Here is a 19525-nt window from a genome sequence, read left to right on the forward strand (position 1 = left end):
ATAAATGTTTTTTCCAGCATCAGTCCGGTTTTTTTCTAGCCGCACCTCGTAGAGACAGGCAACAGAGCATGCACAATGTCGGCACTAGTACAGTGTATATCCACCTTTCGCAGCAATGCAGGCTGCTATTCTCCCATGGAGACGATCGTAGAGATGCTGGATGTAGTCCTGTGGAACGGCTTGCCATGCCATTTCCACCTGGCGCCTCAGTTGGACCAGCGTTCGTGCTGGACGTGCAGACCGCGTGAGACGACGCTTCATCCAGTCCCAAACATGCTCAATGGGGGACAGATCCGGAGATTTTGCTGGCCAGGGTAGTTGACTTACACCTTCTAGAGGACGTTGGGTGGCACGGGATACATGCGGACGTGCATTGTCCTGTTGGAACAGCAAGTTCCCTTGCCGGTCTAGGAATGGTAGAACGATGGGTTCGATGACGGTTTGGATGTTCCGTGCACTATTCAGTGTCCCCTCGACGATCACCAGTGGTGTACGGCCAGTGTAGGAGATCGCTCCGCACACCATGATGCCGGCTGTTGGCCCTGTGTGCCTCGGTCGTATGCAGTCCTGATTGTGGCGCTCACCTGCACGGCGCCAAACACGCATACGACCATCATTGGCACCAAGGCAGAAGCGACTCTCATCGCTGAAGACGACACGTCTCCATTCGTCCCTCCATTTACGCCTGTCGCGACACCACTGGAGGCGGGCTGCACGATGTTGGGGCGTGAGCGGAAGACGACCTAACGGTGTGCGGGACCGTAGCCCAGCTTCATGGAGACGGTTGCGAATGGTCCTCGCCGATACCCCAGGAGCAACAGTGTCCCTAATTTGCTGGGAAGTGGCGGTGCGGTCCCCTACGGCACTGCGTAGGATCCTACGGTCTTGGCGTGCATCCGTGCGTCGCTGCGGTCCGGTCCCAGGTCGACGGGCACGTGCACCTTCCGCCGACCACTGGCGACAACATCGATGTACTGTGGAGACCTCACGCCCCACGTGTTGAGCAATTCGGCGGTACGTCCACCCGGCCTCCCGCATGCCCACTATACGCCCTCGCTCAAAGTCCGTCAACTGCACATACGGTTCACGTCCACGCTGTCGCGGCATGCTACCAGTGTTAAAGACTGCGATGGAGCTCCGTATGCCACGGCAAACTGGCTGACACTGACGGCGGCGGTGCACAAATGCTGCGCAGCTAGCGCCATTCGACGGCCAACACCGCGGTTCCTGGTGTGTCCGCTGTGCCGTGCGTGTGATCATTGCTTGTACAGCCCTCTCGCAGTGTCCGGAGCAAGTATGGTGGGTCTGACACACCGGTGTCAATGTGTTCTTTTTTCCATTTCCTGGAGTGTATTTTCCTACTTGGATGGCACTGCCAAGCAATGGTATGAGAACAACGAGGGGAAGTTCACAAGCTGGGAAGTATTCCTGGCGGAACTGCGCGAGTATTTCGGCGACACACAACGACAGAAGTGCGAGGCTGAAGAGAAATTAAAGTCCGTGGCACAGCGTCCAGGAGAAAGTGCAGCATCCTACACTCGAGACGTCTTGCAGCTGTGTAAAATACTGTATCCTAGAATGGAGGAGGAAGGTAAGGTTGCACATATCATGAAGGGTGCTGCTGAGGACGTGTATCAAGCCCTACTCCTGAAGGAGGTTTCGACAGCAGACGACTTCATAAAATGGTGCCAGTATATCGAGACAATGCATAAAAAAAAAAAAAAAAAAAATTACACGCAAGAAGTTTGAACGGCTTCCAAACGTCGTATCGATGTCTGTGATGCAGGAAGCAACTGATTTCACAAGAGTTCATCAGATAGTGAGAGAGGAAGTTCAGAAGGCACTCGGATTGCTTGGCAAGCCTAAAACCGAGACGCTTCAAGAGGTCATAAGGGAGCAAGTGGAGCAGATATCGAACCCAATCTATCGTCCTTCATTTCCCTCTAAAACGATGAGAAAGTAGAGACCCGGGCGGAGTTACGTTCCTGCAGTGCCGCATGAGGATCCTGTTTGGGCACCGAGGAAGACTGATGTCTGGAGGACCCAGGATAACCGACCAGGATGTTTCCACTGCGGACGACCGGGACACGGGGTGCGCTATTGTCGAGAAAGGCGGCAGGTATTTGATGATGCCCGTGCCAGAAGACAGCAGACCGATCTTAGCTGACACCAACTTCGGGACGACGAAGGCGAACAAGATGATGTGGGTGCAGGACGACGTAGGTCACCATTGCCGCAAGCTAGCCGCCGGAAAGAATGGTCCCCAACACGCCGATTGAGGTCTCCGTCACCGTTTAGAAGCTCCAGCCGATCACGTAGCTGCCGCAACTGGAAAACTAAAGGGTGGAGGTGAGGCCGCCGAAGAGAAAAATCCTCCGCCGTCGATCACTACAAAAATGATAGGAAACTAAGTCGATATCTTCATCGATGGCCGACCACCCCGAGCTCTTGTGGACTCTGGAGCATCATATTCAGTCATTTCGGAGAAGTAGCATTGCGAGTAAGAGAAAACCGTATTCGTCAACAACAAAACATCTCTGCTGAAGGTGGCTAATGGGAAGATGTATACCATTCGTGTGGACTGTGGGTGTAAGTGGCCATACACAGAATTCCTCATCTTACAAGAGTGTAGTCATGACGTCAGTATCTGGTGGGACTTTTTGAAAGCTTCTCAGGCAATTATAGATTGTGTACTTATATGGATACGGCGTCTGTTCTTTCGGACATGTCGGATGCCCACATATTCTCCGAACTCTTACGGGTCTCGGTAAGAATGTCTTCAACGAGTAATGAGTATGTTGGGGTGAGACACTACAAATGTAGTGTGTGGACATACTAGTTGAGAATGTGGGCCTCGCGGGAAGCGTGCAAGGGATAAGTCCCTGCAGTCGCACTTCCCTCTGTGCCCTCGGTGGCTCAGATGGACAGAGCGTCTGCCGTGTAAGCAGGAGATTACGGGTTCGACTCCCAGTCGGGGCACACATCTTCACCTAACCCTGTTGTTATATATATCAATGCCTGTCAGCAGCTGAAGGTATTAATATAATATTAATTTCATTATAGATTGTGGTCACTCAAAGATTGAGATACTGTGAACAGGAAGACGCGCATCCGAGTGTGTGCAGACTGTGTGTGCTGGATGAAGTGATCACTCCTGCAGTCTGCACTAGAAAGGTGACTTTCACATGTCGTGAACCCGTGGATCTTGCAGTGGAACGTAAGAGAAGCATACCAGTGGAGAATGACTTGGCCATCCCGCCCCCTGTCGTCACGTTTGAGAATGGATTCGATGAACTGTGGACAGTTAATTGTCGCCGAGAACCGCAGATCCTTCCAAGACACACGTGCGTAGCAAACACGCTGAGCCGTTAATTGAAGAACAGCTGAGCCTCATAGAAACCTCCCATGCCAAGTCTGTGGGCAGATGAGTGCTACTACTAAGAGACGAGATCTTCTAGCTCGACTATCACCAGATCTCACTAAGGAACAACAGAAGCGGCTACTTGCCATTCTCCAAGAGTTCTCTGAATGCTTCAGTCCACAAGTGACGGGCAAATTAGACAAATCGATGGTGAAGCACCGGATTAGAACTCGAGACCATCAACCAAAAAGCCAGAGAGCATACCTTGTGTCAGCAATGGAACGTCGAATAATTCGCGACGAGGTAGAGAAAATGGTCAAGAATGACATCATTCAGCCTTCCCAGAGCCCACGGTGGTCACCAGTGGTTCTCGTCATGAAGAAGGATGGCAGTTGGCGCTTTTGTGTTGATTACAGGAAGCTTAATAAGACAACTAGAAAGGACGTTTACCCTCTCCCACGAATTGACGATACACTAGACCGTCTGAAGGGGGCCAAGTTTTTCTCAACCGTGGACATGTACTCGGGATACTGGCAAATCGAATTGGATGAGGCTGATCGTGAGAAAACTGCATACATATCCCCTGAGGGCCTGTAAGAGTTTGGGGTAATGCCGTTTGGTTTGTGTAATGCACCAGCAACTATTGAATGGATGATGGATAATCTTCGTCACCTGAAGTGGTCAATGTGTCTTTGTTATTTAGGTGACATTATAGCGTTCGCAGAGACATTTGATAAACATATAAAAAGACTCCTGGCCATTCTTAAGTGTCTTCAACAAGGCAGACTGAAACTTAATCCAGGAAAGTGTCTCTTTGGAGCAAAAGAAATCGAAACACTTGGACACCTTGTGTCAAACGAAGGTGTGCAGCCAGACCCAGAAAAGGTGACGTCTGTAATGGAATTTCCAATTCCTAAAGGTATCGGAGATGTGAGAAGCTTCCTCAGATTATGTTCTTATTACCGTCATTTTATCAAAGACTTTTGTATCAAAGCCAGGCCACTCCAAGAATTGTTAAAAGCTGATGCGAAATTTATGTGGGGTGGTGCTCAACAAGATTCTTTTGATGTGCTGCGAAAAGCTCTGACGACTGCCCCTGTTGTACTTGGTCTGTATGGTGAGGGAGCACCCACAGAACTACACACAGACGCCAGTGGGTATGGAATCGGTGCTGTTCTGGTGCAAATTTCGGATGGAAAAGAGAAGGTTATGGCCTATGCTTCTAGGACACATACAAAAGTCGAGGATCTGCAAGAGATTTCTCTGGCCAGGTTTGTTTAGGAGTGTCCGTCGCTATGTGTCGCACTTTCGAGAGTGCCAGAGGAGAAAGGCAGTTCCTCAGAAACCACCTGGCCGACTCGTACCAGTTCCACGAGTCAAAACGCCTTTCCAGCGTGTTGGGATTGACCTCCTCAGATGATTTCCAACGTCTGCTAGTGGCAGTAGATGGATTATTGTTTGCACTGATTATCTCACATGCAATTCAATTACAAAAGCCGTGAAAACAGCCGAAGCATCCCAAGTAGCCAAATTCGTCACGGAAGACATATTAAAACACGGTGCCCCGAGGTCGTTAATTACAGATTGAGGGAAAGTTTTTCAGTCGAATCTCGTGACAGAGATAAACTGTCGGTGTAAAGGGTTTACTGAATGCCTTAATGAGTCCTCGGCCGACACGCTATCAGTGTTCGCCAATGTCGAGCAGAGCAGCTGGGACGAGGCGCTGCTACCTTTTGTGACGTTTGCCTACAACACCGGCAAGCAAGACACCACAGGATTTATGCCGCTTTTCCCGGTACTCGGGCGTGTGGCGAATACGACGACGGACACTGTGTTTCCGTTACATCCTGACGACGTGGAAGATGAGTACGACAGCCAGGTGTTAACCGGAGCTGAGGAAGCTCGGCAGTTAGGTCGACTCCGCACGCTGCGGGCCGAAGGTACGAAGCGAGCCACCGCCCTCTTCTCTACCAGCCTGGTGACCTCGTCTGGATCTTCACTCCTGTTCGGAAGGTCGGTCTCTCCTCAGGCGCTACTTTGGACCTTATGAGGTTGTAAGATGTGTCTGATGTTGATGACTTGGACTCCGACACGAGATGACGAAATATCAAGAGATAAGCTCTACGGAGAATCCTGCATCCCGGGGTAAATTCGAAGCTCCGGCGACCGGCGACGAGCAAAAGGTTACGAAGAGGCGTAGCGGCGAAAGAAGTTCTGAGAAAATCTTCACCGCCAGGGCGAGCATCGGTCATCGGGAGTCTGAGTAGGCAGGACCGATGCCTCGTTCCCAGGACTAGCAGGACGTGACACCGAGACGCTGTTCTCTTAAGGACAGGGCAGTGTCGCGCAAGAAGCGCAGTAGCAACGTGCTGTAGTGGTTATGGTACTGAACCGTAGCATGGAGGGTCGTGAGTTCAAAACTAACTTACACTGTACAATTTTAATTTCTGTATTCGGTTCGAGTACATTCTAGAAGTATCCACAAATGTCAAGAATCATTGTACTGGAATGTTCTCTAAACATTGCACGTGGGAAAAATATATCTAAAAACAAAGAAGCTGTAACTTACAAAACGAAAGCGTTGGTATGTTGATGGAGACAATAAAAAACACACACACAAAATTCAAGCTTTCGCAACACACGGTTGCCTCATCAAGAAAGAGGTAAGGAGAGGGAAAGACGAAAGGATGTGGGTTTTAAGGGAGAGGGTAAGGAGTCATTCCAATCCTGGGAGTGGAAAGACTTACCTTAGGGGGAAAAAAGGACACACACACACACACACACACACACACACACACACACACACACACACACACACACACACACACACACACACACGTGTAAATGCAAAGAGGTTGGGCAGAGATGTCAGTTGAGGCAGAAGTATGGAGGCAAAGATGTTGTTGAATGACAGGTGAGGTACAAGGAGCAGCAACTTGAAAGTTGAAATTACCGGAGGTTGTCTTCCCATTACCCACCAGGCGTCAACCTCCGCTAATTTCAAGTTTCAAGTTGCTGCTCGTACCTCACCTGTCATTCAACATTCTTTGCTTCTGTACTTCCACCTCGACTGACATCTCTGCCCAACCTCTTTGCATTTACATATGTCTGCCTGTGTGTGTGTATATCTGGATGGAGGTGTGTGTGTGTGTGTGTGTGTGTGTGTGTGTGTGTGTGTGTACCTGTCCCTTTTTCCCCCTAAGGTAAGTCTTTCCGCTCCCGGGATTGGAATGACTCCTCTCCCTTAAAACCCACATCCTTTCATCTGTTCCCTCTCCTTACCTCTTCCCTGATATATATATATATATATATATATATATATATATATATATATATAGTGTGTGTGTGTTCTGGGTGGAGGCAGTTCGCTCCGCGCTCTTGTATGTGCAAGTGCTGAATAAACCTTCGTTAAGTGAAGTTAGTGTTCGTCATTCACCTACTTACACCTTCTTCTACATGACAATACCTAGAAAGTGTATCTTTTCTGTAAACATACATTCTTTTAAAATGGAAAAATGGCTGTGGCGATTGAAAAACTGAACGTGGAGTAAATTACCAAGTCAGTGGTGGTCACTGTGGGATTGTAGTGCGAGTCCTTAGAGAGAGATAGCATTTTGAAATGTTTCCATACCGACAATTGAACAACACCTGTGGTAGCACACAGACACTAAAGGAGAACACAAGTGCAGACACTAGCGATGTGGATTCTGAGTAGTAATGAGACAACTGACCGTAAAAGGTTGTGTTCAAAATGACCACGAGCAGTGGCTATAGATGCTCTGTCTAGTATGGAACGACCGCTACACACGTGCTGGCATTTCAGCGGAGCTATCTGAGCAGGTTGCGGTAATACGTCAACAGGCGTAGCTGGGTGCCCGTGTAGGCAGTGTCTTTAGCTTTCCCTACTCAAAAATATCTACACGCACCAAATTCCAGGAATGGGCTGTTTGAGCTACAAGTCCTCCACATCCGATCCGACGATTTGGTCAGAGTTTCTGAAGACACGCTGTAGTGTAGCACCTCGCGCACTACGGGCTGGCCGGCCGTCGTGTCGGTACCGCAGGTTCTTCCCGGTCTGCAGAGGAACGTCTTCTGTCGTCTGTGGAAGATGGTCTGTTAGGAGACTGTGATACTCGTGTGCATTCAGTGTTCCGTCTGTGAGCTGACGGTTCACTATCCCACACCACACGTTTAAACTCCGCGGAAGCTGACGTACCACCTGTCCAACCCGACAGGTATCGTCGACAGACCGACAGTTGCAGGTCTTCGCAGTTTGCCCGGTCGCGATCGGTAAATACGGTTTCGTCGCTAAACGAGACACGTTTGGAGTATCCCGTCTTAATGCCCGCGTACGTAAGTTAATACGATTCTCATAATCGTTTCCACGCAGCTCTCGACGGAGAGAGACGGATAGGATGGATAGGGACGGAACCTCCATCTGTGGGGAATGCGTAGGACGACTTGCCGCTCCCTCGTGCAGTTCTGTGGGACCAACATTAATTTTTCCCCTATTCTGTCCTCATTTGTTTCCTTCTGTTGCACTGCCTACGTGTTACACTACCACTTTCACGTAACTGGTCTAAGAGGTCGATACATAGCTGCCGAGATTGTCGACATGTATTGTGATACTTTACCTCGTACACCGTACGAGAACGAGATGCGTTCTTCCTACACACTCCGTACACCGTGCCGCGTCAGCTCTTTCTGCGTCGGTAAATCCCGCCGTCGACTCGCGACCTACTACTCAGACTGTCGAGTTGCAATGAACTCGAGGAACACAGGAGCGCGCTGTAAGAAAACGTAACATAACATCACCGCACTGAGCGACTGGGCAGGTTCGATTGCACAAACAGATGTCTGTGTGGAAGCTTCTCTCAATATGATATCTCGTAAATGTCTCGCACTAGAATCCTGCGACAACCACCACTGACATTCTAGTTAACCCTACTTTTAGTTCGTTAATGTCAATAGGCATTTTTACATTTAAGAAAGTGTATGTTTGCACAAAAGATAGACTTCAAGTATTATTTCAGTATGTTTATTGGTGAAGAGTAGAAGCCCCTGACTACCAGTCAATTCTGTGAGAACTGAAAATAGATAGCACTTTCCATTTCTGCAATTTCTGAGGAGTAAGTTAAGGCGATTCACCCTGTACACTAGAGTTGCTGAAAAATTAAAATACGCAACTTTCTTCGGCCCACGCACATACACGCGCATGCCCCATCAGGTCAAACGTTATCTGTAAGCCTGTGGTAGCTCTGTAACAGTGTGGGCTGTTTGAAAGTATTTCTTGTCATTATCGGGAAAGATCCTCCAGTGTGTGCGTGCAGTTTTGTAAAAATGGCAGTACAGTACCGGCAATAACTTTCTAGCGGTCGAATTTCCACATTTTCCGGAGCCTTCACAATATACGTGGGCCCTGATTGACCTCGGGTGCACTGCGTCGGCGCGAGATTATTTTTCCTCTCTGCCTGCCCGAGTTTCTCTCCGTGTTCTCCATATTTGGTTTTTTTTTTCCTTTCAGGAGTCCGAGTGTGAAGACGAGGAGGCGGAGGCAGTGGTCGGCTGTGACCCGCTGTACGTGAAGCAGGAGCCGGTGAGTGGAGCTGCGTTCTGCCCTGCCCTGGGGATGTGGCTGCGTGGCTGCTCCAATATTCTCTCTCCCTCTCTCCCTCTCTCCCTCTCTCCCTCTCTCCCTCTCTCCCTCTCTCCCTCTCTCCCTCTCTCCCTCTCTCCCTCTCTCCCTCTCTCCCTCTCTCCCTCTCTCCCTCTCTCCCTCTCTCCCTCTCTCCCTCTCTCCCTCTCTCCCTCTCTCCCTCTCTCCCTCTCTCCCTCTCTCCCTCTCTCCCTCTCTCCCTCTCTCCTCCTCCTATTCTATCGCATTAATTCTACACTATCTTGAGATCGATCAGGCAGAATTTGTATAGTGATTTCACAAACATTTGTAATTTTGTTTATGCAATATTTGGATGTAGTTTGCACAAGCAAATGGTTATCATGTGGTACACAGTGTAATCAGAAATTACTGGCTGTTCGAATTGATATCAGACCTCAGAATACACACAGTATACGCAGCAAGTAGAGGGTGACTCAAAAGAATGAGGAATTTTGGAATGGAGATCAATCTGTAAGCACAATTACGCCACACATATTTCTTTATGTCAGTGTATAGTACAGAGTGTCCCATTATTGATGTCTCGAGCATTTTTATTCCTCAAATATCGTATCTAATACACGAGCTCCCTCGTGTAGTGGTTAATAAAAAAGAAAAAGAGAAGAAAAGCTTGAAAATGTGGGAAGAAATGGTGAATGGAAAAGGGGTTTTAAAATCGTTAATAACCTTGAAAAAGCGAAAGAATGAAATGCAAATCGCACTTCGTATTACAGAAAACTTATCGCACTTCCTGATCCGGAGAAGCTGTTGTTGGGGTGGTCCTTGTGGCGTTTCTGAGCAAAAGTCAAACCAATTTCCACTACAAAAATTATTTGAAAGAGAACAGAGAATAACCGAATGTGATTAACAGGGGTGTATGGCGTAGATAAGAGTTCATCCTTTACCGTGTTAACATGTCTTCTCTTGTGCGGCGTCCAGGTCTTCTTCCCCAAAAATCTGCTTGATTTCTGCACGAAATGTCGTAGCTACTCCGAAATCTTGCAATAAATTTCATTGTCCAGGAATTAGTAATGAATACAAATGAAAACCATCTTGATGTTGAATGCAATGTGTTTTACGTTGCTTCCCTCCTCTAAATGTCAAACAAACTTCCACAATACGTCTGCACATCAATAAGTTTTTTCGTCTTCATCCGACCAAGACTAGCTAATAAGTAAGTTAAGCTTCCGCTCTCAAAGACAAAAGACGGCTAGAAAACAAATAGTTACAATTTCAGTACCTTCATTTTCTTATGTATTTCCTCTACATTTTCCTGCAGCCCTACAGGAACATTGTCCGTGGCTCGAGCTAACATTTTGCTGGGAATCCGGGAGGTTTCCTCTCACATTCTCACTCTGTCCTCCAGTGGTAGCAGGTCGAGTGCGATAGACCGTGCCGTTGAGGTGTTCGCACGAGGAAAAAAAATCGGACGGCGGCGGGTCGGGCTGTCTCGGAGACCGCACCGTGTCATCGTGCCTCGGAATGACGCGGTTACCGAACGACCGTCGATACGTCGCCGACACCCGTACCGTGCCGACAGTGCCGTCGCGTGGAAACCGAATGTCGAAAGGAAAATGGGGGCAGCTCGTCCGCGACAAAACTTTCTGTTGCGGCAACGTACCGAACAAGTGCTACGGTGGTCGCACACCGATTACCATCTTCGGACGAGTAGGGGTTTGAAATGCTGCACGATGACGTGGTGCACAGTGCAGTCAGCTCGCGGCAGTCAGTGGACACACGTGTAGCTGATGTGGACGTTGCCGAGATCAGGAGTGAAAATTCTGGCTATCGAGAAGGCCACTGAGGTAGGAGTGAGCTCTGTCCGACATCCACAGCTCGTCGACGAAACAGTTACCGTCGCAGTGTCGCACTTTTCCTAACGTGTTATAATGGTCGCCTAGTCGTAGATATTGCTATAATCGCACTATTTCACTCCCATTTACGGAGCTTGTTAGCACCTGATGTTAGGTTGGCGCCATTAAAGTGCATTGTGGTAATCGCTGCTGCTTGCTGGATCGCTGCTGTGTCCCGATGCTGATGCGGGCTCTAAATCTGGTTGTCTGGGGGTAAAAAGATGAGGTCCCGTGTTTTTGATCTGCTTTTGATGATAAATAATGAGCGAAACCAACAAATATTTAAACTTCAAATATTTATTACTCTGGTGGCCATCTTAATTCCACTGTCCACCAAAGACAATGACTCAACTCAAAGTAGCACTTCTTTTACATGTTCTTTGCAACGTTTATCCACCTCGAACAATAACACACACACACTTTACCAAAGTGACATTCAGACTCCGCTCCCGACCCTTCTTGCTGCTTGTATTTATAACCTTGTCAAAGAACTATTAAAAAGAGATATAGTCTATAAGTCACATGTACATCTGTCATCGTAATTTGTGCAGAAAAGTTATTAATTTATATCGAGTGACATAATTTAACAGGTTATTAAAATGACAGACAGATTAGTTGACTTGACAGAATAATTCTTTGTTACAAAAAGGCCGATTTTTAGAAGTTTGTCAATTGACTTCTCTAATTTGCTTAAATAAGTAAATAACATGAATTATTAAGAATTACATCGGTTTTCGTCTAAAATAGGAGTGTTTACGTGAATAATGAGTGAAAACGGTCCTAGTGAACAAATAAGTTTCACTGGGTGATTTTTATTTAAGGAGATTCAAAATACGTGAGTTGACCACTATTTTTCGTACTTCATTTATTTAACATGAACTTAGTGTTTTTACATGATGACATTTGCTGTATCAGTGATCAAGTGATATTAACTTTTGTGTGGGTCAGTTATTCAGTATAATTTAATGGGCTGACTGTTTATGGAGACATGTTATGCAATCATTGTTAACATAGACAATAACTTTTCTATAATCATAAATACTCATTAAACTGGTTGAATTTGGAGGGTATCGCATACTTCGGTTAAGTGAAGCCTTTAATAGGTTCCGTCACAGTGTGTTCTGCGTACTGTCTGCGCGTTAGCAGCCCGCTGGGTCGAAGTTGCCCAACGGCCTGCGGCTCGTACGGACGGAACTTTGAATCCATTTTCAGCGTTTGTAAACACTCGAACAGTGCAACTGTAGAGACTGTGTGTGACGTCGAACGGTAGTCTAGTCAAATAGCAGATATGCCTTGCAAAAGGTGGGGTAGAAGAGTTTTTTTTTCTTTCAACTCGTTCATATGGTTGGAAAGATTAGAAAACCGAGTTTTGCCAACAAAATTTCGCTTGGGAAAACTTTCTGCGGTCAAAAAAACTTGTAAATTTGGGCCTTTCTTCAGTTTTTTTTCAAAATAAGTTTTTTGCTCCTATCGCTATAACGTCTATTTTTCTATTTTAAAGAGCACAAAATTTTCTACAAATTTGATTCTTGCCATTTTTTTCTACTCCCAATATCTAAGGCGCTACAGCACCTCAAAAAATACGAGCTTTTCAAATTTTGAGCATAGTGGCAAGATACCTTAATTTTGGACACTATTTTTTCAGTTTCTGTTTGTGTCGTATAAATACATTATACATTATGTTATATGTTGGAATTTACCACCTCATTTTCAGGTATTCAATTTCTCTGCGTGCAACAGAGGATTGCTGGGCACCGACCGTTCTGGGTGTGTAATACTTGTAATGTCGCACAGATCTGGGCATCACTTCCAACGTTTTGATGGGCCAGGTTCCTCAGTGTCACCAGAAATACCTTGAGTTACGGATTCAGGGTCTGTGCCTAGAGTTGATCCCAGATTGACCTCTTCTTTAAACAGCGAGTCAGCCTCAGCAAGTTCGTTGATTTCGTCAGCGGTTTCCTCAACATCCTCCATAACATCTTCTTCACTGTCTTCGTATAAAAATTTTCGCACGTTTTCACAGTTGACCCCAATACATTTCTTGCAAACTGAAGAACATTTCAAATCCGCTTTTCTGCAGGACCACGCTCCGCCACAGTTCAGCTTGCATGAGCATGAAACAATGTGAAGAAGTGCTTCAGGTGCTGGATCTTGGCTCCTTATAACGGGTATTGGACCGTGGTCACTGCGATTCCAGCCCCATTTCTCACGAGGTTTCCAGTTCCCCATCCAACTTTGGACTTGTTGGTAAGTCCGCAACGAATGATGATGTACAGTATCTTACGTAGGTGGCAACCGTGCAAGGTTCAGTTTGCTTTTTGTGGCAGACTTGGCGAATAGCTGGTACCGCAAATGGTCTAGTGTGTGGGAACTGCTCACACCTCCACTATACAATGCGATAGTAACCTGTTCTTCTGCTATTACTATTTCTTCACGGGTAGCATGTGGTTTATTGAACGTGCAAAGCGCTGAGGTTAGGTGTTCATTTTTCGCAACAATATTGCAGCACTTAATTTTTCCTTGACCAAAAAAAGACGATGTTGTATCACATCCGCTAAAGGCGTGAGTGAACAGAATATATTCACTGTCAAACTTGTAAGATGCAGTAGAAAACCACTTGTCTTCTGCCTTTCCTCTTCCTGGCTTTAAGAAAAATAAGTTTTCAATGCCTTGCCTCAAAGTGGTCATGAGGACATGCAGGTCAACATCTTCTCCTACAATGACAACACTTCCAAAATCTTTGGTTCTTGAAATGGCAGATGTTACATTCATAACGTGAGCATCTTCTTGTGCCTGGTGCACTTCAATGCTACACTCCAGAAATTCCTTTTTAAGAAGTGTGATCAAACGCATCTTGTTTCGTTCGTTGTACAAGAACTTGTTCTGAGGGTCTTGGTTCACCATCTCTGATTCAACCACAACGTCAACCGAAGAATGTTTTTTGGACCTACGAATCCTCTCAGCAGTCTTTGTGCTACATTTGACTCCCTCACATGGATACATAGCAAATTGAGATCCAAAATGACGTTGCAGGTAAGAAACATAGCTTTGGGCTGTTGACTTGAAGCAAACATTTCGAGTCCAGGTCACTTTGTGGATAAGGTACCCTCCATCAATGGCAAAAAATTTACTCGGTGCACTTGACTTCACATCTTCCACTGGAACGAAGGCATTGTAGAATGAAGATTTTGTTCCTTTTCGCATGCATTTTTCTGAGAATAGGGACACTGGGTAAGGAGCAAGCATTTTTAGCACCACAACATATACTGAATGGAAGCGACTCCAAACTGTAGGACCCTTATTGTTGTGTGCTAATAGCTGCCAGCGCACTGTGAACAATCACCAGAGATAATTGCCTTCCGCCCGCCAAAGAATAAATACGCTTTTGTCCGCTAAAGAACAATTCCTACATGCTTTTTCTTATAACTGATCATTAACGTCAATCAACTGTAGAAAATGTACGGCACCTGCATGCAATCGTATTACATATTGTAACACAAACTTCACGCAATCCGACGTGAATGTGTTCGCAGTTACTGAATATGATGCTGTTTGTCCTGGCTCTGCTGCAGAGTGAGATGATAAATTCCAATGAATAACATGATGAGTAATATGTTTATACCACACTAATAGAAAGTGAAATAAGTGTTCAAAAATTAGGTAATTTGCCACTTCGCTCGAAATTTGAAAAATTGGTATTTTTTGACGCGCTGTAGCGGGTAGAAAAAAACGGTAAGAATCAAATTTGTAGAGAATTTTGTGCTCTTTAAAAAAGAAAATAGACGTCAAAGCGATAGGAGCAAATGAAACTGAGTTATTTTGAAAAAACTGAAAAAAGTCCGAAATTTTCGAAGTTTTTTGACTGCAGAAAGTTTCCCCAAGAGAAATTTTGTTGGCAAAACTTGGTTTTCTAACTTTTCCAACAATATGAACGAGTTAAAAGAATAAAATCTTCTACCTCACCTTTTGCAAGGTACAAGTTTTTTGTCTGTTTCACTGGACTACAGAGCACTGTGGGGCTATTACAAATGCATTCCGTACGGCACCGACATTGTCTCCAGTAGGAGCGTTTCGAGGTTTCCCTGCAGGTAGCCTCTTCAGTGCAAAACCGTTCGCTCCGAGGTTGCGGACCCGGGTGTCGGTCGCACGTGCCGAGGGAATGTGACCGCAGAGTACGGTGTCGAAACGACGCCAAAATTGTCGTCGCGCTGCCTCTGCACTTCCGTTCTCGTGATAGGATTTAACCGCAAAGGCGTGCTGCACGCTGTTACGTTGCTCTGTGTTTACTATTTGCTAAGTGGCGAGGCAGTGCGACCGGCATTCTGTATATCGTTTGGTGCCAGCCACCTCGTGGCATTACCGTGACAACTTTGTGTTTCCCAGTCTTCTGACTCACCGTCTGTATGTATAAATATCAAAAATGAGACAGTCGGTACGACCCATTTCCTTAGCGACAACTATTTTAATTACACATTCTAATCACATCGATTGCAGAGTATACAGGGTGTTACAAAATGGTACGGCCAAACTTTCAGGAAACATTCCTCACACAAACAAAGAAAAGATGTTATGTGGACATGTGTCCGGAAACGCTTAATTTCCATGTTAGAGCTCATTTCAGTTTCGTCAGTATGTACTGTACTTCCTCGATTCACCGCCAGTTGGCCCAACTGGAGGAAGGTAATGTTGGCTTCGGTGCTTGTGTTGACATGCGACTCATTGCTCTACAGTGCTAGCATCGAGCACATCAGTACGTAGCATCAACAGGTTAGTGTTCATCACGAAAGTGGTTTCGCAGTCGGTGCAATGTTTACAAATGCGGAGTTGGCAGGTGCCCATTTGATGTACGGATTAGCACGGGGCAATAGCTGTGGCGCGGTACGTTTGTATCGAGACAGATTTCCAGAACGAAGGTCTCCCGACAGGGAGAGGTTCGAAGCAATTGATCGGCGTTTTAGCCTATGACTCGTGACTGGGGAAGATTTAGACAGACGAGGACACCTGCAACGGACGAGGCAATTCTTCGTGCAGTTGACGATAACCCTAATGTCAGCGTCAGAGAAGTTGCTGCTGTACAAGGTAACGTTGACCACGTCACTGTATGGAGAGTGCTACGGGAGAACCAGTTGTTTCCGTACCCTGTACAGCGTGTGCAGGCACTATCAGCAGCTAATTGGCCTCCACGGGTACACTTCTGCGAACGGTTCATCCGACAATGTGTCGATCCTCATTTCAGTGCAAATGTTCTCTTTACGGATGAGGCTTCATTCCAACGTGTCAAATTGTAAGTTTTCACAATCAACATGTGTGGGCTGACGAGAATCCGCACGCAATTGTGCAATCGCGTCATCGACACAGATTTTCTGTGGACGTTTGGTCAGGCATTGTTGGTGATGTCTCGATTGGACCCCATGTTCTTCCACCTACGCTCAATGGAGCACGTTATCACGATTTCATACGGGATACTCTACCTGTGCTGCTAGAACGTGTGCCTTTACAAGTACAACACAACATGTGGTTCATGCAAAATGGAGCTCCTGCACATTTCAGTCGAAGTGTTCGTACGCTTCTGAACAACAGATTCGGTGACCGACGGATTGGTAGAGGCGGACCAATTCCGTGGCCTCCACGCTCTCCTGACCTCAACCCTCTCGACTTTCATTTATGGGGGCATTTGAAAGCTCTCGTCTACGCAACCCCGGTACCAAATTTACAGACTCTTCGTGCTCGTATTGTGGACGGCTGTGATACAATACGCCATTCTCCAGGGCTGCATCAGCGCATCGGGGATTTCGTGCGACGGAGGGTGGATGCATGTATCCTCACTAACGGAGGACATTCTGAACATTTTGTGTAACAAAATGTTTGAAGTCACGCTGGTAAGTCCTGTTGCTGTGTGTTTCCACTCCATGATTAATGTGATTTGAAGAGACGTTATAAAATGAGCTCTAACATGGAAAGTAAGCGTTTTCTCACACACGTCCACATAACATATTTTCTTTATTTGTGTGTGAGGAATGTTTCCTGAAAGTTTGGCCGTACCTTTTTGTAACGCCCTGTATACACAAATTTTATTTAATAGCCACCCTTTACAACTGAGAGTGCCGAGGTCGTCCTTTTTGGAGGATTTTAGCGGGCAGAGTATGCTGTGTATGTCGTTCTTGCTCTGTCAGTTGTAATACACTTTCGAGTGCGAGCACCGTTACGGTGTGAAGCAGAACATCGTCTGTTCGACTCGCACAGTGATGCGAGGGGCACGGCACACCGGAAAAGCGGTCTCGGGTCGGGTCGATCTGGGGAGGAGGCAGAACTGCGAGAAGGAAATCGGCCGAGCCCTTTCAGAGGAACCACCCCGGCATTTGCCCCAAGCGATTTAGGGAAATCGCAGGAGAAACCTAAATCGGGACGGTCGGACACGGGATCGAACAGTCGTCCTCCCGAATGCCAGTTCGGTGTGCCAGCCACGGCGCCACCTCGCTCGGTTCGCGGTCTCGGACGGCCGTCGTGTGCGCGCGGGTGACGGCCGTCTCTGTCAGACGCCGTCCACCGTGAGGGCGTCCGGGTTTCGATCGGAGCCTGCTGCACCGGCCCAGCTGGGAGGCGGGTGAGCCGCCCTCCTCCCGGCTCATCTGCATCTACATTTATACTCCGCAAGCCACCCAACGGTGCGTTGCGGAGGGCACTTTACGTGCCACTGTCGTTACCTCCCTTTCTTGTTCCAGTCGCGTATGGTTCGCGGCGAGAACGACTGCCGGAAAGCCTCCGTGCGCGATCTAATCTGTCTAATTTTACATTCGTGATCTCCTCGGGTGGTATAAGTAGGGGGAAGCAATATATTAGATACCTCATCCAGAAACCTGGACAGCAAGCTACACCGCGATGCAGAGCGCCTCTCTTGCAGAGTCTGCCACTCGAGTTTGCTAAACATCTCCGTAACGCTATCACGCTTACCAAATAACCCTGTGACGAAACGCGCCGCTCTTCTTTGGATCTTCTCTATCTCCTCCGTCAACCCGATCTGGTACGGATCCCACACTGATGAGCAATACTGAAGTATAGGTCGAACGAGTGTTTTGTAAGCCACCTCCTTTGTTAATGGACTACATTTTCTAAGGACTCTCCCAATGAATCTCAACCTGGCACCTGCCTTACCGACAGTTACTTTTATATGATCATCCCACTTCAAATCGTTCCGCACGCATACTCCCAGATATTTTACAAAAGTAACTGCTACCAATGTTTGTTCCGCTATCATATAATCGTACAATAAAGGTTCCTTCTTTCTATGTATTCGCAGTACGTTACATTTGTCTGTGTTAAAGGGTCAGTTGCCACTCCCTGCACCGAGTGCCTATCCGCTGCAGACCTTCCTGCATTTCGCTACAATTTTCTAATGCTGCAACTTCTATGTATACTAGAGCATCATCGGCGAAAAGCCGCATGGAACTTCCTACACTCTCTACTAGGTCATATATATATATATATATATATATATATATATATATATATATATTGTGAAAAGCAATGGTTCCACAACACTCCCCTGTGGCACGCCAGAGGTTACTTTAACGTCTGTAGACGTCTCTCCATTGAGAACAACATGCTCTGCTCTGTTTGCTGAAAACTCTTCAATCCAGCCACACAGCCGCTCTGATATTCCGTAGGCTCTTACTTTGTTTAACAGGGCCCCGAGCTCCCGGCACTGCCTCGGTCGGCGGCATTTAGTGCGGCGCTCCGCCACAGCTGTGGACGGCTGTTCGGGAAGTGGCCCTGTGGTACCGAGCCGAATGGCACACGTGTTACTGTGTGTTCAGACGATCTGGATATTTCACACCTCAGAATATACAGCCAGCAGTGGAACAGTTGCACTCCAGATTGTTTTATAGTACATACCCTTTCAAATTCTAAACATGGCAGGGGTAAAATACAGGGAGCGAAAGGCTATTTACAATTTGTACAGAAACCAGGTGGCACTTATAAGAGTCGAGGGGCATGAAAGGGAAGCAGCGGTTGGGAAGGGAGCGAGACAGGGTTGTAGTCTCTCCCCGATGCTATTCAATCTGTATATTGAGCAAGCAGTGAAGCAAACAAAAGAAAAGTTCGGAGTAGGTATTAAAATCCATGGAGAAGAAATAAAAACTTTGAGGTTCGCCGATGACATTGTAATTCTGTCAGAGACAGCACAGGACCTGGAAGAGCAGTTGAACTGAATGCACAGTATCTTGAAAGGAGGATATAAGATGAACATCAACAAAAGCAAAACGAGGATAATGGAATGTAGTCGAGTAAGTCGGGTGATGCTGAGGAATTAGATTAGGATATGAGACACTTGAAGTAGTAAAGGAGTTTTGCTATTTGGGGAGCAAAATAACTGATGATGGTCGAAGTAGAGAGGATATAAAATGTAGACTGGCAATGGCAAGGAAAGCGTTTCTGAAGAAGAGAAATTTGATGACATCGAGTATAGATTTAAGTGTCAGGAAGTCGTTTCTGAAAGTATTTGTACGGAGTGTAGCCATGTATGGAAGTGAAACGTGGAGGATAAATAGTTTAGACAAGAAGAGAATAGAAGCTTTCGAAATGTGGTGCTACAGAAGAATGCTGAAGATTAGGTGGGTAGATGACATAACTAAGGAGGTACTGAATAGAATTGGGGAG

At 46.7% G+C, this 19525-nt stretch overlaps 1 protein-coding gene across 1 annotated transcript in view; it reads left to right on the forward strand.

The window, feature by feature from the left end:
* Window positions 1–2198: 2198 nt before the first annotated feature.
* The window catches only part of LOC124720178 (zinc finger protein 782-like), an 82334-nt gene continuing 65007 nt past the window's right edge, over window positions 2199–19525 (forward strand). The window contains 2 exon segments of the mRNA XM_047245503.1: window positions 2199–2219; window positions 8886–8957. Of these exon segments, the coding sequence (XP_047101459.1) occupies window positions 2199–2219; window positions 8886–8957 (93 nt within the window).

This window comes from Schistocerca piceifrons, chromosome 11 (genome assembly GCF_021461385.2).
Source record: "Schistocerca piceifrons isolate TAMUIC-IGC-003096 chromosome 11, iqSchPice1.1, whole genome shotgun sequence".
NCBI lineage: Eukaryota > Metazoa > Arthropoda > Insecta > Orthoptera > Acrididae > Schistocerca > Schistocerca piceifrons.